This window comes from Leucoraja erinacea, chromosome 10 (assembly GCF_028641065.1).
Source record: "Leucoraja erinacea ecotype New England chromosome 10, Leri_hhj_1, whole genome shotgun sequence".
NCBI lineage: Eukaryota > Metazoa > Chordata > Chondrichthyes > Rajiformes > Rajidae > Leucoraja > Leucoraja erinaceus.
In genome coordinates, this window is record NC_073386.1 from 10,510,502 (window position 1) to 10,538,500 (window position 27,999).

General features: G+C 43.2%; 2 protein-coding genes across 7 annotated transcripts in view; both read left to right on the forward strand.

Annotated features, from left to right (window-relative positions):
• The window catches only part of tlcd4a (TLC domain containing 4a), a 49,283-nt gene extending 44,020 nt beyond the window's left edge, over nucleotides 1-5,263 (forward strand). For all 4 annotated transcript variants that reach the window (XM_055641469.1, XM_055641468.1, XM_055641466.1 and 1 more), the window contains one exon: nucleotides 656-5,263. In XM_055641469.1, coding sequence (XP_055497444.1) covers nucleotides 656-971 — 316 coding nt within the window. In that variant the 3' untranslated portion in view covers nucleotides 972-5,263. The remainder of the gene's footprint in view (nucleotides 1-655) is intronic.
• An 8,496-nt stretch (nucleotides 5,264-13,759) lies between these two features.
• LOC129700778 (holocytochrome c-type synthase) lies at nucleotides 13,760-27,703 on the forward strand. Of its 3 annotated transcripts, none has more exons than XM_055641474.1 (7): nucleotides 13,760-13,907; nucleotides 16,601-16,753; nucleotides 17,977-18,131; nucleotides 19,995-20,143; nucleotides 20,901-21,020; nucleotides 22,246-22,332; nucleotides 27,425-27,703. In XM_055641474.1, the coding sequence occupies exons 2-7, from the start codon at nucleotides 16,645-16,647 to the stop codon at nucleotides 27,624-27,626; spliced, it is 822 nt and encodes a 273-aa protein (XP_055497449.1). In that variant the 5' UTR covers nucleotides 13,760-13,907; nucleotides 16,601-16,644; the 3' UTR covers nucleotides 27,627-27,703. The 3 variants fall into 3 exon arrangements, with proteins under 3 accessions (XP_055497449.1, XP_055497447.1, XP_055497448.1); XM_055641472.1 differs by having other exon boundaries at nucleotides 13,761-13,907; nucleotides 17,974-18,131; XM_055641473.1 differs by having other exon boundaries at nucleotides 13,813-13,907; nucleotides 16,604-16,753; nucleotides 17,974-18,131.
• The last annotated feature ends 296 nt before the right edge of the window (nucleotides 27,704-27,999 follow it).

Consider the following 27,999-nt stretch of genomic DNA (forward strand, 5'->3'; position numbering starts at 1 on the left):
TCTAAATTACAAGAGCACACTAGAAATCCCCCCGGAAGTCCACCTGAAAATGTGGCGCCTGGGTCGGATGAAACGGTCGATCTCGATCTCGTCGAGACTTCCACGGCCAGACATCCTATCAGCGGGTTGAATTTTCCCCCTGTGGCTGGGGCTCTGGAACTGTGGCCCGGCCGGAGCTGGTGGATCCATTCCCACTGTTGACATCTGAGGCTGACTTTGGTGGGGGGTCGGTATATCGGCCCCCAGGTGGCCTTGGCGGACCGCTCCGTTGCCATTGGCTCCTCTCGGAGGCCGTGACCTCTGTTGATCCGGCAAAACGGATAATCCAGCAAAGCTCTGGAACCAAAAGGGTGCCGGAAAATCAGTGGTGGATCTGTAATTACATTGGTGAGATTTTTATTATTTAGGCCTTGATTTTGTCAGTTTTGCATGAAATATTGTCCCTTTTATGAAATTCTAGCTATTTTACTTGGGAAGAGAGAGCTGACAAATTTGTGGTCAAGACCACAGTTACGTTTCTTTGTCTTTAAATGTGTTTTAATGTGGTTGTCAGTTTATGGTTGAATTGTCATATGATCATGATATAAAAGCATATCTTGTATTTTCATTGTGTGTTAGATTTAAAGCATTTCTTATAATTTTCTTTGCTTTTCAGGTGGTTTTTGGAAGCATTATGTTACCCAAAAACTTCCAAACCAAATATCATTAATGGGCTTCTGATGGCGATGGTATTCTTCCTGGTGAGAATTGCTGTCATGCCCCTGTACTATAGCAAAATGATTTCTACTTTTGGAACGGAGGCCTTTTCCAAGCTAGGACTGCAAGCACAATTTGCTTGGATCACTGCTAGTATTTGCTTGGATGTTATGAATGTAATGTGGATGTACAAAATTGGAAAGGGATGCAACAAAGTTTTGATTGCCTGCAAGAAGGAAATGGCAGACATCCAAGAAAATGGAAAGCAACAGTAGCCACTCCCTTTTACTCTGTCATCTTTAGGTTTTTCTACAAAGGTGTTTATCGTTGGAATTTTGTGTACATAATCCAACGGTGTACTGTGTTAGTTCAAAGGACTGTACACAAATACAGATGACCGTTGCATTTTGGAATTTATAAGCCCATAACATTTATGACCATACAATGGTGAAGTATGAAAAATGAATATTTACTGACTAATTATTGCTTGACTTTTATCTTGCATACAAAAGAGTAAATGGAGGCACTTCAGTTGCATGCTGATTACATCCAACTCTGGGATATCTCCATAATAACACATTGGACTGTTTATTTTGGAAGTCTTTGTAACGCCATGAATGTTGTGAACCAATTGTATGCCTTGATCTTTTCTTGCCGTGAGGGAAGCACGATTTTGTTTTGGAAACTTGCAAATGCAGCGTTGAAGATTCTCATGCCAACCACGTCCAACAATATTCTTCTTCCCTGGAATCTTGCGAAAGAATGATGTGCATTTACATTGTGCCTCCAGTTTAGCCTTCGGCTTAGAAAAGAAGTCCCAAAGTGCTTTGACCATCTATGACAAAGACAAGTCATATTCCTGCTGGCTGGGAGGATGAAATTTGTCAAAGTCCATGCAGAGAAGAACTCCTTTTAACATATTTTTAATCTACATTTTACTGTGCAATTTCAAGAAATATCATCATGTGAAGTCAAAGTTGATCTGCTGGCTGTCTGCAACACTTACCGTGTACAATAGATTGATGATTAGCATAGGAATTATTAATAGTGGACTAGATATAGGAACCTTTATATGTTAAACTAAAAAAAAGATCTACGGATTCACAAGAATTGTAGCCACCAATATATAATTTTAAGACTTAGCCTTGTAAAATATTTACCGGTGATAAAGTTCTGACAAATCCTTGTATTATCAATAATTACTTATTTAGAGTAATGTTTAGGTTGAGTATTAATCTGGGCAAAAAAAATGTATTGTGGATTTTAACAGAACTATGAATTTTAATTTTGTGGAATTTTGAATAGGCATTAATACCATAGTTCACGTGTGTGGTAGATGAGAACATATTGATTGTTCCTTGAATATAGTAATAACATCTGATCAGACTTTCATATGACCTTTTGTTAGTCTTATCAATCTCTCACTGTAATATTGACAAATACCTCTTAAATCAAGTCCTCCAAGGCATTGGTATTCCTGGTGTTTATAGTATAGAATCTGTACCAAGGTTTTCTTCAATCTAATGCTCGTCCAATGTTGAGGATGATTTCAAACTGCAGATTTTAATATTGTACATGTGTGCAGTGTAATGGTTACATCATGAAGTATCATAAGCTGATATCATAAGTTTGGTAGAACTATAGGATATGATTTTTAGCATCAGGTGATGTCTTTATTTTTGTAAACTGATGTGCCACTAAATCTTGTAGACAACAAGTTTAAATAGAGGTTCTGTGGAGGAAGTTGATTAAACTATTAGTGAACTAGATTTCAACTTAAGTTATGGCAGCACAGTAGCATAAGCAGTGGGTTGTAGCTAGGTTCCAGTGATCCCGATTCAATCCTGATCCCTGGTGCTGTCTGCATGGAATTTGCACATTATTCCTGTGATCATCTGGGTTTCCTCCAGGAGGTCCCGTTTCCTCCCTCATCTAAAATAAATGCAGGTTGGTAGATTCATCGGTACTGGAAATTGTCCCGAAAGTATCATTGAGTGTTAGAAACTAGGGGGAATGTGTGGGTAGTATACATTAGATTAGGGTAAGGAAGTCAGCATGTTATAGTGGGACAAAGCGGCTGTCCATTTGATGCAAAGTTTTCAAATTAACCATGATGAAAGGAAAGAGTACCAGAATCTAAATGGGCATCTAAGAAGGAGTTTGTCCAGGCTGAGTCAAATTGGATTGATAATGTCTTTAGGCTGGCTGTATTGTACGTACGCACTCCTGGGCTATGCTTCTTTTAAACTTTTTCAAACTTTATTAGTTTATGAAACCTTTTTATAATTGTTTCTAATCATTAAGTTGTTGCTTGTGTCTGTGTATCTGTTTTAAGAACATGTTTTACCACGACGTACAAGCTAAATAGAGGGACGAATTGCCTTATTTATTATTGGTAAAATATGGCTTACCATTCCGTTCAGAAAAAGCAGTGGGTCTTTTTCTCTTCCAGTGAATCAAGGAAAACAGAAAGGTCACACTTTATGTGAATAGCTATTGACTCATTTTGGAATTTAGTTTGTATATTGCAAATGAAACTTTTGCAAAGTTGAACAACCTATCAAGTTGTGGGAACTGTTTATTTGAAGCTGCCGACCCAAGAACTATATTCAGCAATCACCCCAATATTCGATTTAGAAACAAAGAACAGCAGATGCAAGTTTGCAGAAAAAGACCAAGTGCTGGAGTAACTCAGCGTGTCAGGTGTTCAAGTTGTGTGATTCAGCAGTCTTTATGTTTGGGAAAGCATAGGCTAACTATTTTGCTGTAAATACAATTGTTAACAAAAATATATTTTATCCTATAGTTCTAAGTAAAATAGTTAGCATGGGAGGATCTTTTGGTTCCATTGTTCCATACCAAATATAGGTTTATATATGATGAAACTAGTTTTGTTTGAATTGAATAAAACAGCAGAAGGGTTTTAGCACATTATATGCCAAATTATCTGGGAAATCTTCACAAAACAGTGAGTATGTTACTATTTATTATTTCAGCAAATCTTTTGAGGTATGATTATGTGTTTATGTAATATTTTTATGACCAAAATGGGGAAGGATCAAAAGGGGCGATTTGAGCTTTGGAAAATTGTTTTCATTTTCCACAATATTTTGTTGTCTCTCTTGTTTTATATTTGTCCTGATGATGGTTATTTAAGGATAGAAATTAGTCTTTGATTTTTACACTGCAAATTCTTTTGCTTTCCATTTGAACTCCCATTGCAATTTTGAGCAGATATAAAACTTTTATTAATGTACAAGAGTACATAAAAAAACTGCAGAGCCAAGCCAGTTGGACAAACTAGTTCTAGTTTTGAATTCTGTACTGTGAATTTCTTAATCCCAGTTGAATTTGGCAGTTAGCTACCAAAGATGGCATAACCCTTTCGTAGTAAATGAGGGAGAAAATCTGCAAAGGATTCTTGACCTAATCGATGGCTTCTCCCGAAAAATTGTACCGATGTGATTGTCTGATATGTTAGCTGTGCTAGTGATGTTGTCACTGATCAAATAACAGGTTGAAATTTTGCTCTGCACAGCCCCACATATGGACTTTCCCCAGGTGTTGCATGTGAGGTGCTATTGTACCTGTGCAGCTGTGCTCCAGAAAGACCCAGCATCTTCAATATGCAAAAGGAAAATTGTTCTTTTTATATGAAAAAAATATATATATTTATAGCTTATTTTTTAAAAGAAGTAATCTCCAGTTAGACTTTTTTTTCCAGAACTATTTATTCTTACGGAGGAAAGCTTGCTTTGGGCCAAGGTGCCACATGCAATAAGATGTTTATTTTTGATTTGCAGCTAACTTTAGGGTGTATATTGCTTTAATTACTTGAGTCATTGTGTTAAAAGTGATTACATATTTAAGTCTTTGTTTTATCTTTAAAGAACTTATATTTGTGCTTTTTGTCTTTTTGCCCGTGTCATCTGTATGTTATGTTCATGAACCTGAAAGTGGCTTTTTTTGGTAAATTATTTTGAGGTGGCTTTATGTGTTGATTGATTCTAATCATTTTAAAAACTGGTGTTTTGGTGACTTTCTAAGAAGGATAATGGTTTCATTTGCCAATCGCATTGTCAATAAATGAAGCTAAATAACACATCTTGAAAAGCTAATATAATTTGTTTGTTATTTAATATCTATGCAAACTATCTTGAAATATCTGTGAGTTGTTACAGAGAATTGTGATGAGTACGGTTAACTGATTTCCATAGCTATAAATGTGTATATTGCTTTAATACATTCTTAAGATGAATGTGAATAAGAGAATACGGACTTAAGATGAATCACAAATACTCTGATGTCGTACGGGGAAAAAAAATTGGAGGCAATTTGTCATGACCTGCCTGATAAGGCAGTGAAAACAGATTCAGTGGTGAATTTCAAAAGAGAATTGGATAAATATTCAAGAACAAATATTTGATGGCTTAAGAAGCATGGAAGTGGGTTGAATCGAATTTCCAAGGGTCAGATGGGATAGACAACCACATGCCTTTTATTTTGTGTCCTGTCTTTCTATGTAATTACATCTTTCATTGTTATCAATAAAAACCTTTAAATTCAATTTTGCTTTATCCAATGTAAATATCATTTAAATCTAATTTTGCATTTCTCAAAACTTAACCTTATGAAAACTATACGTCCTTGGTTGATATTGAAAGCATTTTATGTAGTGCCGGGATTTTTGTAATTTTCATATGTGATTAAATTTAACCTACATGACCCAGTTGTAAAATGCTATTGCTTAAAATGTACATAATTTGCTGAAAGATCCCATTATACAATCTATCTATATTACTAAAAGTCTGTTCTTGACCGGTTTTGGCCATCTGTGCTGCGATTTCCAAGAGAACGTCGCCACCTACGGCTGTCATTTTTGGCCACCTTGCTCAGAGCCCCCCTCGCTGTACGTGTGCCGAGGATGTTTCCGTTTGATAATAAATGACAGAGATATTAATGATTTTACAAAATTCCCCATTCTTTCTGCTGCCCCTGCTGGCGGCAGGGGGGAGGGACTATAAAACCAGGAAGTGGTGTGCCTCAATCAGTGTCTGCAAGCTGGAGGAAGGCAGAGGGTCATGTTTCTCTGAGCTGTGAATAACACTGAACACATGTCTACTCAAATGTAAGTGTCCTTAGTGGTTCTAAAACGCTTGCGAATGTGTCTATTGGTTCTAAAATGTTTGCAAAAAGTGTTTATTGGGTTCTAAAATGTTTGCAAAAAGTGTCTCTTTTTGGTTCTACAATGCTTACAGAATGTTCTTTTTTGGTTCTAAAATGTTTTTTAGGCTCTCACCCCCTTTCCTCTCCCCTCCCCCCCCTCTCCTCTCCCCCCCCCTCCTCTCCTCCCCCCCTCTCCTCTCCCCCTCTCTCCTCTCCCCCCCCTCTCCTCTCCCCCCCTCTCCCCTCCCCCCCCCTCTCCTCTCCTCTCCCCCTCTCCTCTCCTCTCCCCCTCTCGTCTCCAAATCCTCTCTCTCCTCTCCTCTCCCCCCTCTCCTCTCCTCTCCCCCCCTCTTCTCTCCCCCCCTCTTCTCTCCCCCCCTCTTCTCAATTTCTCCCCCCCCCTCTTCTCTCCCCCCCTCTTCTCTCCCCCCTCCTTCCGCCCCCCCCTCCTTCCCCTCCTCCCCCCCTCTCCTCTCCCCCCCCTCTCCTCTCCCCCCCCCTCTCCCTCTCCTCTCCCCCCCTCTCCTCTCCCCCCCCTCTCCTCTCCCCCCCCTCTCCTCTCCCCCCCTCCCTCTCCCCCCCACCCCCTCTCTCCCCACCTCGCCTCTCCTCTCCCCCTCCTCCTCTCCCTCTCCCCCTCTCCTCTCCCCCCTCTCCTCTCCTCCCCCCTCTCCTCTCTCCCCCCCTCTCCTCTCTCCCCTCCCTCCTCTCCCCCACTTTTTCCCCCCCTCACCTCCCCCCCATAAATCCCCCTCCCCTCCCACACCCCTACCCCCTCCCTCCCCCCTCCCTTGCCCCCTCCCTGCTCCCCACCTCTCCCCCTCCTCTCCCCCCCCCTCTCTCATCCTCTCTCTCCCCCCCTCTCCCCCTTCTCCTCCTTCCTTATCCCCCCTCCCCCTCCCTCCTCCTCTCCTCCTCTCTCCCCTCCTCCCCTCCCTCCCCCCCCCCTCCCCACCTCACCCCCCTCAGCCCCCCTCTCTCTCCCCCTCACTCTCTCGCTCCTCCCCTCCTCCCCCACCTTTCCCCCTTCACCAACCCTCCTCCCTCTTATCATCCTCTCCACCCCCCTATCCCTCTTGCCCCTCTCTCTTGTCTCTGTCTCTCTCTCTGCCTCTGCTCCTCTCTCTCTGCCCTCACTCCACTAGATGTGACTGAGGTTGGGGGCTATGCGTCAGTAGATAGGGTCGTTATGGGGTAAAAGGAGCAAATTAATAATATTAATATAATATCAAGGGGGTAATTAGCGTGAGTGCGGGGGAGGGGGGGGGATAGTTAGTGTGTGTGACGCTGCGTGCCGCCTCCCCCACAACCGCACGTTGGGGGAACAGACCCAACGGGTCTGCACTTGGTCTAGTACAATATATAAATGGCAATAAAGCAGATGTTCTGGTCATTGGTTTTCTGAAGAATTACTTGTATCATTCCTATCCCACAGTTTCTTCCGTATATTGTTTGTGATATACCTGGAGTATTGTGTGCAGTTTTGGTCACCTAATTTGAGGAAGGACATTCTTGCTATTGAGGGAGTGCAGCGTAGGTTTACAAGGTTAATTCCCGGGAAGGCGGGACTGTCATGCTGAGAGAATGGAGCGGCTGGGCTTGTATACTCTGGAGTTTAGAAGGATGAGAGGGAATCTTATTGAAACATATAAGATTATTAGGGGTTTGGACACGCTAGAGGCGGGAAACATGTTCCAGATGTTTGGAGGAGTCCAGAAGCAGGGGCCACAGTTTAAGAATAAGGGGTAAGCCATTTAGAACGGAGACAAGGAAACACATTTTCTCACAGAGTTGTGAGTCTGTGGAATTCTCTGCCTCAGGGCGGTGAAGGCCGGTTCTCTGTATACTTTCAAGAGAGAGCTAGATAGGGCTCTTAAAGATAGCGGAGTTAGGGGATACGGGGAGAAGGCAGGAACGAGGTACTCATTGGGGATGATCAGTCGTGATCACATTGAATGGTGGTGCTGGCTCGAAGGGCCGAATGGCCTACTCCTGCACCTATTGTCTATATTCTTGTATATGAGCCTAAATGGTGATAGGCAGCAGGTTATGTGGTGGGTGTTGTTTGTGATAAAATCAGGGGAAAAACAAGTTTGTGAGGTCAGAATAGGATGAGCAGAGTTCTCTAAATTGTGGAACTGGTTGCAGAGATTGGAAGGGACAAGATCCTGGAGAGTTTGAAAATGAAGATGACAATTAAAAAATGGCAAGATAGGCAATGAATGCACGTCAAGGAAGCTGGGGAAATTGGATATGGGGAATGCACAGAAATTTAGAGGATTCCAGGTGTGATCTGGTGAACATTGGAGCACTGACATCAATGTAATGATGTGGACAAATGGACTGGGAAATCCTCACAAGCATCAGCGCATGTTTAATGTGGTGATACTGGCCTAAAAGCTTGCTCTCAAGACATCGGCAAATTGACATAAAGTGGTTGCTGACCATTTACCTGCTTATTAATGTGTACTTTAGGTTCTACTGGGATTGCTCATTTCCAGACAATGGTCCAGATATGGACAAAATAACTAAATTCCAAAAGGCATGGTGACATTTTAAATTGAATGTGGCTTCCGGGATCCCTGTCCAACTAAAGTCGATTGAAATTGTGGGAACAATTCTACAGTACTGGGAAGAATTTTGAACCATGGACCTTGAATGTGATAGTTGCGGACATCATTTCTGGGGTTTCTTGGAGCAATTTCGAAGCCCAAACAATCTTCAGTTGCTTCACATCCACCACGAGGTCAGAAGAGGTAATGTTAATCATTTCAGTGCTAATTTCTATTTCCAATACAACACAAGATCATGCAGCAAAATCTGGAGAAATGTCAACCTTCAGCTGATGTGGTCAAGATTACTGTTGTCTTGAGCCACACATTATTGGTGAGGCTTACAGGCCTTGACCCATAGATTATTGGGGATTACTTTTGTCTTGACTTGCAGATTATCGTGGTTAATACTGTTGATTTGAGGGGCAGATAATTGGTGGGGATTATGGTTTCATGGCAGGAGAATGGGATTGAGGGGGAACATTTGTTTCAATGATGGAGTAGACTCAATGGGCTAAATGGCTTAATTTTCCTATGTCTTATGGTGTGATAGAATATTCTCCATATCCCAGCATTAAAATAATGCACAAGGACTGTAGGTTCTTGAACTACCATATCCATGAATTCAACCATGAAAAAGTTGGAAATACTCGGTAGAGCAGGTGGCACCCGCAGAGAGTGTGGCTTCCTTCTGTGCTGTAATAAACAAGTTGATCACATCCATACTGTGGATCTGTGTAAGAGTGATCCAACTCGTCTCACACACACAACTTCCCCCCTCCCCCACTCGGGCAAATTCATTAATTCAGTGCTCATTTGGATGCTATTACTGCCCCCCCCCATTGCTATCCCTGGGCCATATATTCCTTACCCTAACCCTTTGCTGGATCCATTTACTTCTTGAGCTTTCTATTATGGGAACAGTTTCTCTTCACCTGCTCCATTCCAAACTTTTCGTGGATTCAAATGCATTATCAAATCCCTTTATACAATCCTTTTGTTCTTACCTTTTCCCCAGACTATCAATTTAATGCAAATCCTTATCAGTAGAATCATTTTAATCACTCTACAGAGCCTTATATCTTTCCTAAAATTCAATGTCCAAAACCAAACACAATGTTTCTAGGTATGTATTATAAAAATTCATTATAACGTATATGTAAAAAGCTTAGTGTCCTGTATGCTTTTTGACTAATCTGCCCTGCTGCGATCAATGAATTATATATGTATAACCTCTTCTAGTTTTAAAATTGTGCATACAATTTATGTTGGCACTTTTCTCGTCATTAAATTTCATTTTACACCGTATTGTAATTTCTGCTTCTCTATTTCTCTTATTGATGACTGCGCTGTACAGTTTGCCTCCACATTTCATGAGAGTTTGGAAATTGTGCCTGGTCAACATCCAAGTTATTAATATAAATTAAGAAAGGGGTGGTAATACTGATCCCAGAGCAACTCCACTCTGCGTGTTCCTCTAGTTCAATAAACCTTTGCTCCAAAAGTCTGTTTTCCATTAATGCAGCCAAAATTCATTACATTCATTTGTTTTAATCTTGACTCCTCTATTATAAAAGTCGTAACAAGGACAGTCTCCCTTGTCCTCACCTTCCACCCCACCAGCCATCACATACAACAGATAATCCTCTGACATTTTTGGCACCTCCAACGGGATTCCACCAATGACCACATCTTCCCATCTCCTCCCCTTTCGGCTTTCCACAGAGACTGCTCCCTCCGTAACTCTTTCGTCCCTTCCCACCCAAACCATCCTCCCCTGGTATATGTTCTTGCAACCGCAGGAAATGCTACACTTGTTGCTTTACCTTCCCCCTTGACACCATCCAAGGACCCAAGCAGTCTTTCCTGGTGCGGCAGAGGTTCACCTGCACCTCCTCCAACCTCATCCGCTGCTCTAGGTGTCAAATGCTCTACATCGGTGAGACCAAGCACAGGCTTGGCGATTGCTTTGCTCAACATAGGTATGTTACAAAACCTACCTGAATCGTGGCTGAGCATCTGCCCCACCCCTTGTGTGTGATTTTGGCGCTGTTTAGAGGGGGCGGGTTTAAAACGCGATTTTTACTAGGCTGTTGCAATCGAAAATGTTCAGCCTAGTAAATCATTAACGGAAAATCGCTGAAAGACCCCGTCGCAAAAGGTATTATTAGTTTTTATGGCCTTGTAAAATAGTTAGAGTAGTTTAAAAATCACTCCCTCACTCCGCAACCTCTCGCAGCCCCAGGGTTTTATAAAGCAAACAATTAAAGTTATGTACCTTATTTTTACATTAAATGGGGCATGTATATAACCCTGTATATAAAGTTTTCTATAGTGAGTAGCTCATTTTGGGCTCTTTATATCCCGCAGTATTTTTCTGGGCATTTGAGGGCACAAATCCAGCGCAATGTGAACGTTCTAAACCAGCGCGTTCACAGGAACCCACTAGAAAGCCGATTTAAATTGACTTTAATTTACAGCAATTGAACACTAAATTCCTTCCATTTGGCCTATAAATTGATGTAAATGAGATTCTAAAATCATGTTTTATTGTGAATTATTTGTAAATATTATTTGGACACTTGGGCTATTTAAAAATGTTAATCATTTATTAAGAAATGGATAGATGTTTAGATCTAGTAAATTGAAGTTTGAAATTAGCTACAATTGGGTAACTAACTAATTATATGCTTTAATTTCAGGTCATCCAAGTTAGATTATTTTATATTTGTTTCAGAATGGTTCAATCTATGATAACTGAAAATTTCATTCAGTTCTCTTAATTTTTAAGAAGGTTATGTGCTTTTGACTGTCCACGATCACAGCTTTTTTGTTATGTCCATAGAAAATCAATAGGGAACAAGATGCTAATTTCCGAGTATGAAAATGTCCATAACTTTTTTATTACTTGAGATATGAAAGTGAATTAGGTGTCAAATTAAACTTATTGTTATGCTTTATCTGATGGGATAAATTGCAGACTTGATTTTTTAAATCTCAAAATGTTGTAACATTGCTACTCAACACCTCCACACAGTTTGCATTAACCAACCTGATCTCCCGGTGGCTCAGCACTTCAACTCCCCCTTCCATTCCGAATCCGACCTTTCTGCCCTCGGCTTCCTCCAGTGCCAGAATGAGTCCCAACGCAAATTGGAGGAGCAACACCTCATATTTTGCTTGGGTGGTTTACACCCAAGCGGTATGAACATTGACTTCTCCAATTTCAGGTCGTCCTTGCTTTCTCCCTCCTTCCCCTCCCCAGCTCTCCCACAGCCCACTGTCCGCCTCTTCCTTTCTTCTTCCCGCCCCCCCCCCCCCCCCCCCACATCTCCACATGAATGTGAAGAAGGGTCTCGACCCGAAACATCACCTATTCCTTCGCTCCATAGATGCTGCCTCACCCGCTGAGTTTCTCCAGCATTTTGTTTACCCAGGCACCATATCAAAGCACATTATAAACCTATATATACCACACCAACCCCATATATGTAATCAACGTAAAGCCTTAACAGATTTCTTTAAAAAAATCAGTTTCCTCCAGCCTTATGGATTTCTGCTCAAGATTCCGCCATCTGCGAACAAAACATTTCCCCCAGAAAAGTACAACTGCCAACATTGTGACCAAGGTTTATTCACCCTACAGCCCACAAAACTTCAGTGGAAGCGAATTATATTCCACCCAACTAGGCAGGGTGTTGCAATAACTAGGACATTGGATGTAGGCACTAGAGAAAGCATATCTTGGGTTTAAAAATGAGCAAAGTGCTGGTAGTTTTCTGAACGCATTTACAAAGAGCGCCGTGGTAACTCAATAAAGCGGCTCACGGCCACCACTTTTTCAAGGGCGAGCAGAAGCGGCGCAATAAGTACTGAGGTACACAAAAATGCTGGAGAAACTCAGCGGATGCAGCAGCATCTATGGAGCGAAGGAAATAGGCAACGTTTCGGGCCGAAACCCTTCTTCAGACTGATGGGGGGGTAGCGGGGAGAAGAAAGGAAAAAGGAGGAGGAGGAGCCCGAGGGCTGAGGGATGGGAGGAGACAGCCCGAGGGTTGAGGAAGGGGAGGAGACAGCAAGGGCTAACAAAATTGGGAGAATTCAATGTTCATGCCCGCAGGATGCAAACTCCCCAAGCGGAATATGAGGTGCTGTTCCTCCAATTCCCTGTGTTGCTCACTCTGGCCATGGAGGAGACCCAAGACAGAGAGGTCGGACGGGGAATGGGAGGGGGAGTTGAAGTGCTGAGCCTACGGTCAAGTAGGTTCTTGTGGACCGAGCGGAGGTGTTCGGCGAAACGATCGCCCAGCCTCCGCTTAGTCTCACCGATGTAGATCAGCTGACATCTAGAGCAGCGGATGCAATAGATGAGGTTGGAGGAGATACAGGTGAACCTCTGTCGCACCTGGAACGACTGCTTGGGTCCTTGAATGGAGTCGAGGGGGGAGGTAAAGGGACAGGTGTTGCATCTCTTGCGGTTGCAACGGAAAGTGCCCGGGGAGGGAGTGGTATGGGAGGGAAGGGAAGAATTGACAAGGGAGCTACTGAGGGAGCGGTCTTTGCGGAAGGCAGACATGGGGGGAGAAGGTAAGATGTGGCGAGTGGTGGGGTCACGTTGGAGGTGGCGAAACTGACGGAGGATTACTTGTTGTATGTGACGGCTGGTGGGGTGAAAGGTGAGGACTAGGTGGACTCTGCCCTTGTTGCGAGTACGGGGATGGGGAGAGAGAGCAGTGTTGCGGGGTATGGAAGAGCCCCTGGTGCGAGCCTCATCTATGGTGGAGGAGGGGAACCCCCGTTCCCTGAATAATGAGGACATTTTAGATGCCCTGGTGTAGAACACCTCATCCTGGGAGCAGATGCGGCGTAGACGGAGGAATTGGGAGTAGGGGATGGAGTCCTTACAGGAAGCAGGGTGGGAAGAAGTGTAGTCCAGATAGCCATGGGAGTCAGTAGGTTTATATTGAGGTTGCCAGCAGGGCTGGTGGTGCAAGGATAAGCAAAGCAATTAGGGAGGGGGAGTGAGAAGTGACCTGGAATATAATTGCAGAGGCAATAGGTGCAGAAGTAGGCCATTCGGCCCTTCGAGCCAGCACCGCCATTCATATGATCATGGCTGATCATCCACAATCAGTGATCAGAACAATGTGTAGGAACAAACTGCAGATGCTGGTGTAAACCAATGATAGACACAAGATGCCGGACTGACTCGGCGGGACAGGCAGCATCTCTGGAGAGAAGGAGAACGGGTGATATTTCAGGTCGAGACTAAAGAAGGTGAGTGAGTGAGTGAGCCGGCGGGTCGCCTGTGCAGGTTCTGCAGAGACTGAGCCGCAGCGTGACCCCGGCACAGTGTGTTTGTGACCCGGAACAATCGCAGGATGTGACGTCCGCGGAAAGCGGTCTATCGGCGCAGCGGAGCAAAGATCGAGTCTGGCGGACGCGCGGCTTCACCTTGAGGACGACGAGGCGGCGGCGGCGGCGTGAGTGGAGGTGAGAGGGAGCGGGGAGCTAAGGGCTGAAGGTGGGGCCGAGCGGGGGTGATTGGGGCTGGAGGGCCGAGCGGGGGGGTGAGGTGAGGGGCGAGCGGGCCCTGAGGGGCCGCATTGGGCAGGGAGTCGGGGCCCGGGCCCGACCGGTGTGGATCTGTGGATGCGGCCGGGCCACTGACAGAGGCTTTAGGCCGAGGGGGTCCCGGGAGCTGCGGAGTCCGGTCATAAATTCACGAGTGACGGGAGCAGAATTAGGCCATTCGGCCCATCAAGTCTACTCCCCCATTCAATCATGGCTGATCTAGAAACATAGAAACATAGAAATTAGGTGCAGGAGTAGGCCATTCGGCCCTTCGAGCCTGCACCGCCATTCAATATGATCATGGCTGATCATCCAACTCAGTATCCCGTACCTGCCTTCTCTCCATACCCCGTGATCCCTTTAGCCACAAGGGCCACATCTAACCCCCTCTTAAATATAGCCAACGAACTGGCCTCAACTACCCTCTGTGGCTGAGAGTTCCAGAGATTCACCACTATCTCTCCCTATCTATCTCTCCCTCCTAACCCCATTCTCCTGCCTTCTCCCCATAACCGCTGACACCCGCACTAATCAAGAATCTATCTAAATCTCTGCCTTAAATATATCCATTCACTTTGCCTCCACAGCTGCCTGTGATAATGAATTCCACAGATTCACCTTCACCACCCACTGACCAAATATATTCCCCCTCATCTCCTTCCTAAAGAACGTCCTTTAATTCTATGACCTCTCGTCCTAGAGCCTCCTCCCACTCGTGGAAACATCCTCTCCACATCCACTCGATCCAAGCTTTGCACTATCAATGAGATCCCTCCTCGTCCTTCTAAACTCCATCGAGTACAGGCCCAGTACTGTCATCATATGTTACCCTATTCATTCCTGGCGTCATTCTTGTAAACCTCCTCTGGATCCTCTCCAGGGCCAGCACATCTTTCCTCAGATGTGGGGTCCAAAATTGCTCTCAATACTCCAAATGCGGTCCGAAAGGGTTTCGGCCCGAAACGTTGCCTTTTTCCTTTGCTCCATAGATGCTGCTGCACCCACTGAGTTTATCCAGCATTTTTGTGTACCTCCCGCTTTATAAAGTCTCAGCATTACATCCCTATTTTTGTATTCTAGTCATCTCGAAATAAATGCTAGCAGTGTGTTTGCCTTCCTTACTACTGATTAACTTTTCGGGAATCCTGCACCAACACTCCCAAGTCCCTTTGCACCTCCGATTTCTGAATTCTCTCCCCATTTAGAAAATACTCCAATAGCCTTTATTTCTAATACCAAAATGTGCGGTTCCACACTTTTCTACACTGTATTCCATCTGCCAGCTGTCTTATTTATTGGCCCCATGGTGGGAAGTCGCCCAGGATCGATCTCAGGCATCACAAAATATTACGGTCACCCCTATTCTGATTTTCCACACATACCTGGGGATAAGCCTCCCTTCCCCACCTACCCTCCGCTGCCTCCCAAACCACGGCTTATTGTGGTCAGTGAGATGGGCCAGGACTCCACACTGTTTTTAGGCCATCTTTAAATTTAAAAAAAAATCTCCCTACCCTCCCCTCCCCCCCCCCCCCCCCTGTATATTTCTTATAGACGACTACTGGCTGGAACGTTTGTGGCACAAATGTTCCTTGTCAGCTCTTGTTTGTCTGGGTCATGCTGTGTGCAGGAATTCACTGCTTTATTGGCTGAGGGGCTGCAAATTGAACACTGCAGTTACTACTTCAGGCTTTGTGAGAGAGTTAAAGTAACTGATGAAGATGGACACAAAATGCCTGGTTAACTCAGCGGGTTTGGTTTAGTTTAGAGATACAGCATGGAAACAGGCCCTTCAGTCCATCGAGTCCGTACCGACCAGCGAACACCACATATTAACAAAAGACTACACACCCAAGGGGCAATTTACACTTATACCAAATATACAACCCCAAGCCAATTAGCCTACAAACCTGTACATCTTTGTAGTGTGGGAGGAAACCGAAGATCTTGAAGAAAACCCACGTGGTCACGAGGAGAACGTACAAACTCCGTACAGACAGCACCTGTAGGTGGGATCGATCCTGGGTCTCTGGTGCTACAAGCGTTGTACGGCAGCAGCTCTACTGCTGTGTCACCGTGCTGCCCATGATGAAGTAGCATCTCTGAGGAAAAATCACATCAGGAGAGAGTGTTGTTTCGGGTTGGAACCTTCTTCAGACTGAAGAAGATACTCGAGACTCAGTACAGTCCTGAGGAACAGTGATTTTGAAGATAGCTGACCTTTAACACCAGCCAGTTAGACACAAAATGCTGGAGTAACTCAGCGGGATAGGCAGCATCTCTGGAGAGATCTCTGGTGACATTTCGGGTCGAGACCCCTCTTCAGACTGATCTGATTTAACACCAGCCTTGTTTGTCTGATGTATGACCCCAACCACAAAAATGCTTTGATCTCCATTGATTTGGCTTTACTGAGGCACAACTTGGTTATGCCACACTTTGTCAAATGCCACCTGGATGTTAAGGGCAGTCAGCCTCTCCTATGGAATTCAGCCATCTGCAGTATTGATTAAATGCTGATATTGTGATACTTGAATTATTTGCCATATTGTAAGTTTAGTATAACATTCAGCTAATCATACGATTGTTTGACTGTTCACCTTTTTTTATAGAAGGTTTATACATCTGGATCTTAACTGAGGTCTTGATTCAGAATATGGGAGCATCCACTTCAACACCATCGATTGATGTGCAAACAGCCTCTACTGCACCACAGGCAAAGACCACTTTGACCGAATGTCCGATGCATAAAGCCAAGAACGAAGGTAAATATTTTAATGTGATTGGAGTCTGAATTTGAGGGAAGAGAAGAGATTGAACTTTTTTTTGCTTTCCATCACAGTGAGGTATGTGGAGGAGTGGATGTTTATGTTAAAATGTATTTTGTGTGTCTTGTTGCTTTTTATTGGCATGACTGTATGGCAAATCAAATTCCTTGTATGTTGCAAAACTTACTTGGCTGATAAAGTATGATTATGATTGGGAGGTCCTCCTGCATTTGTACAGAGCCCCAGTGAGACCACACCTGGAGTTTTGTGTGCAGTTTTGATCCCCTAATTTGAGGACGGACATTCTTGCTATTGAGGGAGTGCAGCGTAGGTTTACAAGGTTAATTCCTGGGATGGCGGGACTGTCATATGCTGAGAGAATGGAGCGGCTGGGCTTGTATACTCTAGAGTTTAGAAGGGTGAGAGGGAATCTTATTGAAACATATAAGATTATTAAGCGTTTGGACACAGGAAACATGTTGCCGATGTTGGGGGAGTCCAGAACCAGGAGCCACAGTTTAAGAATTAGGGGTAAGCCATTAGAACGAAGATGAGGAAAATGAAGAATTCAGGGTAAGCCATTTAGAACGGAGATGAGGAAAAACTTTCACACAGAGGGTTGTGAAATATGTGGAATTCTCTGTTGGATAGAGCTCTTAAGATAGCGGAGTCAGGGAATATGACGAGAAGGCAGGAACGGGGTACTGATTGGAGATGATCAGCCATGAACACATTGAATGGCGGTGCTGGCTCGAAGAGCCGAATGGCCTACTCCTGCACTTATTGTCTCATATTATGATTTTATTTGAAACCGATCAGTAAATTTCTCATTTTAAATCAGTGTTTTGTTTTCAAAATATTTTAAAGATGGAAGATTTTACAGTTGAGAAGTTTAAGATGCCTCTTGGAATTTGTGCATGGTCTTCATAATGTGTTCAGCCAATTGAGCAAGACAACTTAGCATGTTAGAAAATAAGGGTATTGTGCACATGACTGTTTATCTTCCACGTGAATGAGTATTTTGCACATCTTAGTCGTGAGGTAACAACCGACTAAGAGGTAACATTAATCACTGCAAATGCTTAATGTCTGTAACCAGAATTTTCCATGAGCAAAATAAATTGCGGTGGGGAGGATTTCAGGGCTGTAGCAATGAAATTCCACTGATGTCTTTAATTACATTGTTTAATTGATATTTTTTCCATTGTGCATCCTAGCAGGTTGTCCAATGCATCAGGCAACTGCAGCAGCCACTTCAGCAGAGAATTCATCGCATCCAATTCCATCACATCAGGAGAGGGCATATGAATACGTGGAGTGCCCCATGAGAACGGGTGACAGACCAGAAGCAGACACAATTGATCCCAGTAATATGGTAAGAAGGAACAGCTTTGTTTTAATCAATCAACTTATAGCAAGACACATTAATTCCGCAGGAAATCGGCGGCAGCAATGGTTGGAACACGTCGGCAACAGTGAATGGCCAGGTGAAATGGCAAGAGCCAAAGATGAGCGGGATTGTGCAGACGCCGTAGGTTCGTATGGTGCTGCCATTCACGGCAGTTAACGAGGGCCCAGAACAAGTGTCCACCCCTGATGGGGGCAAAATGCTGACTTCCGCCCATGTCCACCAGGGATCGCCGTCCTGTGTGCCGGTCCCATGTGTAGAGGTGGTGTATCTGGCCGACCGCCGAAGTGCTTACTGGCGGCCGGCCTCGGCAACTTGCGGAAATTAGCTGGGCGAGTGGCATTGGCGGGCCGCGGAACCCCATCGTTGGTGGACACTCGTAGCACCACTTCCTTTTACCGGCTTCCCCCGGAGCGGGAGACTCAACTGTGCCCCCCGTGGGCAAGGCCCCTGGTCCCTGTGTTTTCGGCTGTTGACACCCGATCGAGCGAACCGCGGCCCTGCTTCGTGGACAGCCACAGCTCCTCGGCACGTTCTGCTAGCTGCAGGGGATCGTCGAAGTTCTCACCTGCGAGGAGTAGGCGAATGTCATCCGGCAATTGCCCCAGGAAGGCATATTCAAAGAGCAGGCAGGGCCGGTGGCCGTCAGCGTAAGCATTTTGCTCATGAGGACCGATGGCTTGCAGTCGCCAAGCCCGCCCATGTGGATGAGCCGCGCCACTCGATCCAGGCGGCTGAGCCCGAAGGTACGGAGAAGCAGCGCCTTGAGGCAGCTGACTGCTCGCGTAGGTAACGCACCGAGCTACCGCCATCTCCTGATCGAGTGTGGCAACCATGTAATAGTAGCGTGTGCCGTCGGCTGTGATTCGGTGGATGTGGAACTGGGCCTTGGCCTGCTGGAACCATACCTGGGGCTGCGAGGTCCAGAAGATCGGCAGCTTAAGCACGACAGCGTTTTGTTGGGCCGGATCGGCGGCAATGGCCAGTTGAGCGTTGCCAGCGTCCGTATTTGAGATCCAAAATAACTATTTTGGACCGTCAGGGTCACCAATATAGCGAGACGCGTGTTGTCAAACTAGCGATATTTAATAGATTAACACAGAACAGCTCTCAGAACCATAACAAGGGGCAAGGGTGTTACCAGCAGTATATATATACCCCAGGGGAGACCCATGACCTGCTCTTCCCGCCAAACTAAGTCACACGACCCAGCCCACGGAAACGAGGGTTCACACCACGAGTGGCTAACCACCAGGCACCGCCACAAATTAATAATGTTCATGTTTTTCCAGTTTCTTCACTTTATTTTGCTGTTACCATAGTTAACCATTGGTTTCAAAACCCTTGGTTATAAAGGATTCAACAAATACATTAGGTAGACTATAAAAGTTGTTCCCCTCTGGTTTAGTTTTAATCTATTTATTAATGAAAACTGTTTGGCTGCACAATTGAAACTTGATCCCCAGTTAGTTGCAGTCAGTAAGCACGCCCTAGGGGTATTGCATAGTGACGTTCATGAAATTAATTTTTTTTTTATGCCACAGTATGAATTTGAATAAATTTCATGACAAATAAATTGTAAAATTAGTTATAAACTTACAACAAATTATAGAAACGTTAGGTCCCGATGTAATGAAGAAAATTAAACTACAACTGAAATACCATTGAAGCAATGATATAAATAGAGATTTTAGGTTTTTAAAGTTTTTTCTTTCGAAGATGACGTCAAATCCGATTTTATTTTTTGCAGCTGTATTAATCTTGTGTTTGATATTATGCACTTGGACATTTTTCAGTTAATATTATCACCTTGTTACTTATGTTTTGTAGATGCCACCACCTAACCAGCAGCCAGCACCAGATCAACCATTCCCCCTTTCTGTATCCAGAGAAGAATCTTCCATTCCTCGATCTAACTCGGAGAAGCATTGGGTATATCCTTCTGAACAGATGTTTTGGAATGCCATGCTTAAGAAAGGGTATATAGATGTTTTCTAGCTTGTATCACAGATTTTTTTTAAATGCCTTCATTTTTCCATGGAGCTCTATAAGAAAGGTGTTTAAAAGAGGATGAAAACAGGGGTTGTCTGTCCAAAAATTGTTACTGCTGTAGCCTAATGAGAATTACTTTAGTCTACAAAACTGGTATACAAAATCCCTTTGGGCAGCACGGTGGCGCAGCGGTAGAGTTGCTCCCTCACAATGCCATAGAACCAGGGTTCGGTCCTGACTAAGGGTGCTGTCTGTAAGGAGTTTATACGCTCTCCCCATGATCGCGTGGGTTTTCACAGGGTGCTCCGGCTTACTCCCACACTCCAAAGATGTACTGGTTTTTCGGTGAAAAATGGAGGGCCATACATAGTAAGATCTTTTCACTGTAGAAGAGATATCTAATACAGCAGGGTGTGGGTTCAGGATAAAGACTGAGGTTTAGAGGGGATCTGAGGAGGGACTTTATCACGGGTTGGTTGAAATCTGGAACACTCTCCCAAACCAGTAGTTGAGACAGACTTTTGCAACGTTTAAGAATGAGCACATGAAATGCCAAGGCATAGAAACCTCAGACCAAGTGGTAGTAAATAGTATTGATAGAGATTGAAATGTTATGGTTGGCATGGATGTATTTGGCCAAGTGGCCTAGTTCTTGCTGTATGACTGACTACCTTTTTGAGCCATGGTTTTGAACCAACATTGCTATATTTCAAAATAGTATTTTGTTCCACGGTTGTTTTACAGATGGCGTTGGCATAAAGATGACTTAGCACCTCATGATATGACAAATATCATCAAGATCCATAATCAGAACAATGAACAAGCCTGGAATGAAATACTCAAGTGGGAAGCACTCCATGCCAAGTTAGTACAACTGCTGAAAGTAGATGCAGCAATTGAACGGTGCAGTGATCTTTGCCGTAACTTGTGTTATTTTACTTCATGAATGAAGTTTATCTTTAGTGTCAAATTCAGTTTATTGAATTCTTTGCAAAATTAAATTCTTGGTAGATTAAATTTCCTTTGATGTTCTCAGTGATTAATGGCATTTTGGTTTTGAATGCATGTTATTTACTACCTGTAGTAAGCTTTTTGTTTTTCACAGCTTTGATGCAACAATGTGGGAAGGTTAGAAAGAAATGATGTAAATTTTATTGTGGTCACCAGCTTCCTAATACTATCGGGACAGTAGTGCCTGTAAAGGTGAATTACCCACTAGGGTATGTTATCTCCTGTGCTGAAATCACGTTCTTGCTATTCTTTTGTCTCTTTTCTTGAATAAGCAAGTGAACTTTAAAAGTCCTTGCAGCCACTGAATACGATTATCAGGCCATTCTGTCTTGTGAACATACTTCCACACAATAATACCTTGTACTCTTGCAATGCACAGTTATATATTTAGTCAGCTGTGCTACTGTAAACTGTTTAAAGTAGCCCACATAGAATAATAATTATGAAAGATTGGGCGGCGTAATATTCTGGATGTAATTCAGTAAGAGTCCAGTAGAACGGATTCCATAATGTTTTTACAAGTTTCCCTTTATGTTCATAGCTGCTGTAGTCAGAATATCTGACCGTTTAGTGATTTTATGAGAGTAGAGAAAACAATTGATTCACAGAATAGACTGTAAAGAGAAGGTTTAGATTATTGATATTCTGCTATTCATGTTTGATCTGCGATATAATTCCATATACATGCTTTTTCTGCAAAATCCTATTTATTTCTTCTGGTTAACATAATGATGTCAGTTTCTAAAGTTAAAATTAACATTTGAAGCAGCTTTGGTTGTCATTTTCTGGAGAAGCACTTTTCCTAATTATATACCTGAAAGGCTTGGCTCATTTTCCAACCATATGATGTCCCCTATTTTAGGACTCTCCAGGCAGCAATAAAAAGGAGCTCTGGTATTAGTACGTTTGAGATGTGGACGCCTCTTTGCAAGATTAGTGACAGGAATATATGTTAATGAACCTCATTCACAAAGCATGAATGCACAGCCACTTGTTACATCAATGTAGGTAATGTTGTTGGATATTAATGTCAGTTATGCAAATTTAAAAGCATTAATATTTTTGTTTGGTATTATAGAGAATGTCCCTGTGGGCCTACACTAGTTCGCTTTGGGGGGAAAGCAAACGAGTATTCACCACGAGCTCGAATTCGTTCTTTAATGGGGTAAGTTTCAAACTGTTTTGAAATTAATATTTAATGATTAGATAATGCATCAATTTATTTGTCTCGCTTGAATGAATGAGTACTTTTTGATGTTTTTGAGAAATTGGTGATTTCAGGGCAGGTATTGCTGAATGCAAAAAGACGTTCTTCTGGATGCTAAGAATGTAGTTGTTGTGGAAAGCACACACTGACAATTACTTTCTTTTTTTAAGTGAGCATAATTATGATAAACTATTTGTTTCCACAGTGGAAACGTTACAAACGTTACATCCTTCATAGGATGTTGCCAAACAAGAAATTGTCTTCAGTCTTGTGAGATATCAGGCAAGCACCCAAACAGTTGGTCAAAGAACGTGCATTTTAAGCAGTGAGTTTAAGTAGGCAGTTGGTAGGGTAAGGATTACAGAGTTTAGCGACTCCATGCCAACTGAAAGGCCTTTGTACGCTAATCCCATTTCCTGCATTTGGCGCATATTAACCTTTTTCCTTTCCAACTCATGCACTTGCTCCAAATTAGTTTTTATATGCTGCCTTTAGCACCATCTGGTATCTTACGCCATATACCCAGTAAGTGGGAAGAACTTGACCATCAGATTTCTAAACAGTTCCTATCTCATCTAAATAGTTCTTGTTATCAGGCAACTGAGCCATCCTACCAACAACTAGAGAACTGTTCAGAGCTACTATCTACCTCAGATTATCTTTGATTGGAATTTACTGGACTTTATCTTGTACTGAACGTAATTCCCTTTATCATGTATCTGTACACTGCAGATGGCTCTATTGTAATCATGTATTGTCATTTTGCTGACTGGTTTGCACGCAACAAAAGTTTTTCACTACCTCAGTACACATGACATTAAACCAAATTCAACTTGACCGATCTTAAACCTATGAACTCTAGTTTAAGACTACCTTATCCTTGGAAAGGCATTGTGATTACCTACCCTGTCTGCTTCCCTTTATATAATTTTCTAAACCTATACCCCATAGCCTCCTTTCCTCCAAGGAAAAGAGCCCTAAACTATCCTATCACTCCTTATAACTCAAACCCTCCAGTCCAAGCAACATTTTGCACTCTTTTCTACCACATTATTTCTATAGTGTGTTAACCAAAACTGCACACAATTTTTCAATTGTGTCCTAACCAATGTCTTGCACAGCTGACAAAAGAAATTCCTCATCTTGTTCCTAAAGGAACGTCCTTTAATTCTGACACTATGACCTTTGGTCCTAAACTCTGCCACTAGTGGAAACACCCTATCCACATCCATTCAATTCAAGCCTTGCACTATTCGATAAGTTTCAATGAGATACTGCCTCCTCCTTCTAAACTCCAGCAAGTACAGGGCCAGTGCCATCAAATGCTCATCATATGTTAACCCACTCATTTGTGGAATCATTCTTATAAACCTTCTCTGGATCAAGTCAAGAGTCAAGAGTGTTTTATTGTCATATGTCCCAGATAGGACAATAAAATTATTTCTTGCTGCAGCACAACAGAATATGTAAACATAGTACATAATGGGAGAAAAAAAGTTCAGTGTGTGTGTATATATACAAACATGCACACATAATAAATAAACAACTATAGTGCAATGATAATAATAATAGTTTGTTGTAGGTCAGAGCTTATATGTTGTCGTGTTTAAAAGCCTGGTGGCTGTAGGGAAGAAGCTGTTTCTGAACCTGCACGTTACAATTTTCAGGCTCCTGTACCTTCTTTCCGATGACATTGGTGAAATGAGTGTAGGTGGCCAGGATGGTGTGGGTCTTTGATGAAGTTGGATGCCTTTTTGAGGCAGCGACTGCGGTAACTCCCTTCAATGGAGGGGAGGTGAGAGCCGGTGATGGACTGGGCAGTGGTCACAACTTTTTGCAGTCTTTTCCGCTCCTGGACATTCAAGTTGCCGAACCAGGCCACGATGCAACCAGTCAGAATGCTCTTTACTGTGCACCTGCATCCTCTCTAGGGCCAGCACACTCTTCCTCGGATATGGGGTTCAAAATTGCTCTCAATACTCCAAATGCAGTCTGACCCGTGCTTTGTAAAGCCTCAGCATTACATCCCTGTTTTTGTATTTAAGTCCTCTCAAAATAAATCCTATTATTACGTCTGCCTTCTTTACTACCGATTCGAGTTAGAAATTAAATTTTTGGGGAAACCTGCACCAGCATCCCCAAGTCCCTTTGCACCTCCGATTTCTGAATTCTCTCCCCAGTTAGTCATATGAAGTCCTAATTCCTAAGACTGAATACCTCTGATGAAGGTAAACAAACCAAATGCTGTCTTCACTACTCTCGCCATTTTCAATGAACTGTGGTCTTGCGGCCATCAATGGGTCTTGGGTGTCTCCTTGCCTGGACAGCATTAGATGACACACAATACAATATATCACATATCTGGGTTAAATATTATTTGCCACGGCTCCATCCAAATTTCCTGTTTACCCTGTTCAGTCTGAAGAGAAGGGTTTCGGCCCGAAACATCACCTATTTCATTCGCTCCATAGATGCTGCTGCACCCGCTGAGTTTCTCCAGCATTTTTGTGTACCTCCTGTTTATCCAAGATCCCCCTGTCTGCTTCCCTCATAATTTTATAAACCTCTTCCTCTCAGCCAACCCAAAGCTTCCTTGGCTCGATCCCTTGAGCACCGATCCACACCATCAACAGCTCTGCCAATCTTCGTGCCATCAGCAAATTCTCGTGGCATTGATTCTTGTTCCACCGGTTATAGGCTTAATGGTCAAAGAAACCACTGCGCCACAGCCTTCTGCCTCCTATCACCAAGCCAACTTTCACAAGATTTTTACATATTCTGTTTCACATTTTCCCCTCTAGGCAGAGATCACTTTCACTGAACATTTTATGCTTTATTTCTCGACATTACTGATTATAGTTTTAAAAAAATCAAAATACCTTCACTTTCTAACTGACCAGCTTCAACTGATGACGTCACAAAGGCAGCTTCAACCGATTACATCACAATGGATAGACAAGCAGGGGGAGGGCAAATTGCTATTGCAACAAGCAGGGAAGTGCAATTGGAATTTTTTTTTTAAAGATCACTGCTGAGGTAGGCAAGGGAAGTGCTGGAATCTTACATTCGGGATTGGCTTGAGTTGGAGGACCATGCCTCCCGTGGGGGCTACGGGTAGGGAACGGGTGCGTTGGCACAGACCCAACGGGTCTGCACTTGGTCTAGTGTACTCTAATTTCTTGTACCTCCCTACCGTGCAAGTCTGCTTAAAAGCCTATATGACCAAGTCTATCACCTTCTTCCATTTCATCAATTCACCTTGAAAATCTTAATTAGATTTGTGAGGCAGGATTTCTCGTGTACAACGCCATCCCCTGTCTTTCCAAGTAATCGTAAATCCTATCCGTAAGAATGTTTTTCAATAATTTCCCTACTTGAAATGTCAGGCTCACCAGCTGTAGTTTCTTCGCTTGCTCCAAGGAATTGCTTTTAAGAATGTTCCAATTTTAGTTTCAAAACATAGACCTGATTATATTTCATTTTATGAGTGTGAGGCTGTGTGGAATATCCGGAATATTGTAGCTATTGAATTGTTCATTTTGCTTGGAGCAATACTTTATCATTTAAGGAAAGGCTATGAACCTTCTTGAATATGGGAACAACGTTAGCTATCTTTCCAGTGTTCTGGAACCTCGACACTAGCAGTCAGAATTTTAAAGAAAAAATACACGGAGACACTGACTAAAATGCTTGTGAAATTAATATATTTTTTAAATTCCATGTATTTAATGTCCTCCATGATGTCACTTCCATTAATTGCAGGTAAATATGCTACATGATAAAGATGTCAATGTTATACTTAGAACATGGAAAGGTACAGCATGGGAACAGGCCCTTCCGCCCATAATATCTGTACGAAGCATGAATGAATAAATGAGTACGTTTATTGGCCATGTATTACATACAAGGAATTTGCTTTGGTGCTCCTCCTGCCAAGTCAAAGTCAAATTTATTCGTCACATGCACCACCAGTTAAGGTACAGTGAAATGAATTTGCCATGTAGCGATAGAGTTGAAAAAACAAACACACAATACATAATAGAATTCAACATAAACATCCACCACAGCATCCCTCACTGTGGTGGAAGGCAACAAAGTTTAGTCAGTCCTGCTTTGTTCAACTGTAGTCGGGGCCATAAACCTTCTGTAGTCGCCGCTATGGACGGCCGGATGTACAGGACTTCTCGTCGGATGATCGAAACTCCGACGTCGGGACAATTGAACACACTCCGCGGCGTGGAGTACCCAAATCGGCCACTTTCTTACCGCGGCTTCAGGATGTTATAGGCCGGTGGTCGGAGCTCTTCTCCACCAATCCCCAGCAAGGGATCCCAGGCTCTGGATGGCAAGTCCGGATGGCAAGCCGGATGGCCACGCCCGAGGCTAGAAGCTCCGCAGATCACAGCACCATGATGCCAAAGTCACCAGACCAGCGATCGGAGCACTCCTTTCTGGAGACCCCTGACAAGGGTTTGCCCCCGCTCCGCGATGGAAAAGTCCACGCTGCACCCGCTGCTGAAGCTCTGGGCCCGACTCCGGGAAAGGCTGCTCCAATCCAAGCTGTTAGGCTGCGATAGGGGAGGCGAGAAGCGACATGGAAAAAGTCGCCTCTCCGTCGAGGAAGTGACTGAAAAATGGTTTCCCCCTTTTCTCCCCCACCATATCAAGAGACACTAAAACAAACATTTGGACATACTAAAAAAAAAAGAAAAATGACGAAATAACAAAGTGACAACATGACATACAGTGACAGTTAGGAATGACACACAAAACATTAAACATTAATAATAAAACATTATTGATTAATCATGTGAATTAAATAAAATACCAGAGCAAAGGGATGCTACAGAATTTTGGTTATTGAGAAGAGCTACAACCCGTGGGGAAAAAAGCTGTTTTTATGTCTGGCTGTGGCCTGTGACAGTCAGGAGTCGCCTTCCAGAGGGAAGTGATTCAAAGAGTTTGTGGCCAGGGTAAGAGGGGTCAGAGATGATGCTTATTGTCCTGTAAGATAACTCACATTCAGTTGATTTATTTTAAACCCCACTAGGTATGAACTACCCTTTGATCGGCATGATTGGATTGTGAATCGTTGCGGGAAAGACGTCCGATATGTAATTGACTACTATGATGGAGGCGAGGTTGACAAGACAACTTACCAGTTTACTGCTCTGGATGTGCGTCCTGCACTGGATTCACTTACTGCAGTGTGGGACAGGATGAAAGTGGCATGGTGGCGCTTGACATCGTGAACTTTACTTGAATTGTATTATTCACTGCACTTGCACCTATGCATTACAATTTTAAAATTAAAATGGAACTAACCATGAGTAATAACTGGACACATTTGTGTACACTCAGCATTGCCTTTGCCCAGATGTTTCTCATTTGAATGTTCAGCTATTTTATACCATTTGCTATTTCTGTTCAAACAGCTGGTCCTTATCCATATAATTTGTGTATTATTTATGCTCAATTGTATTCTATACATACATTGTTGGTAATTTATCAGACTGGCACAATCATCCATCTTCTCATTGAGTGTGAAGTTATTGAAAAAGAATGCTCCAAGGAATTGCTTTTAAGAAAGTTCCAATTTTAGTTCAAAAAAAGTTGGACCTGATT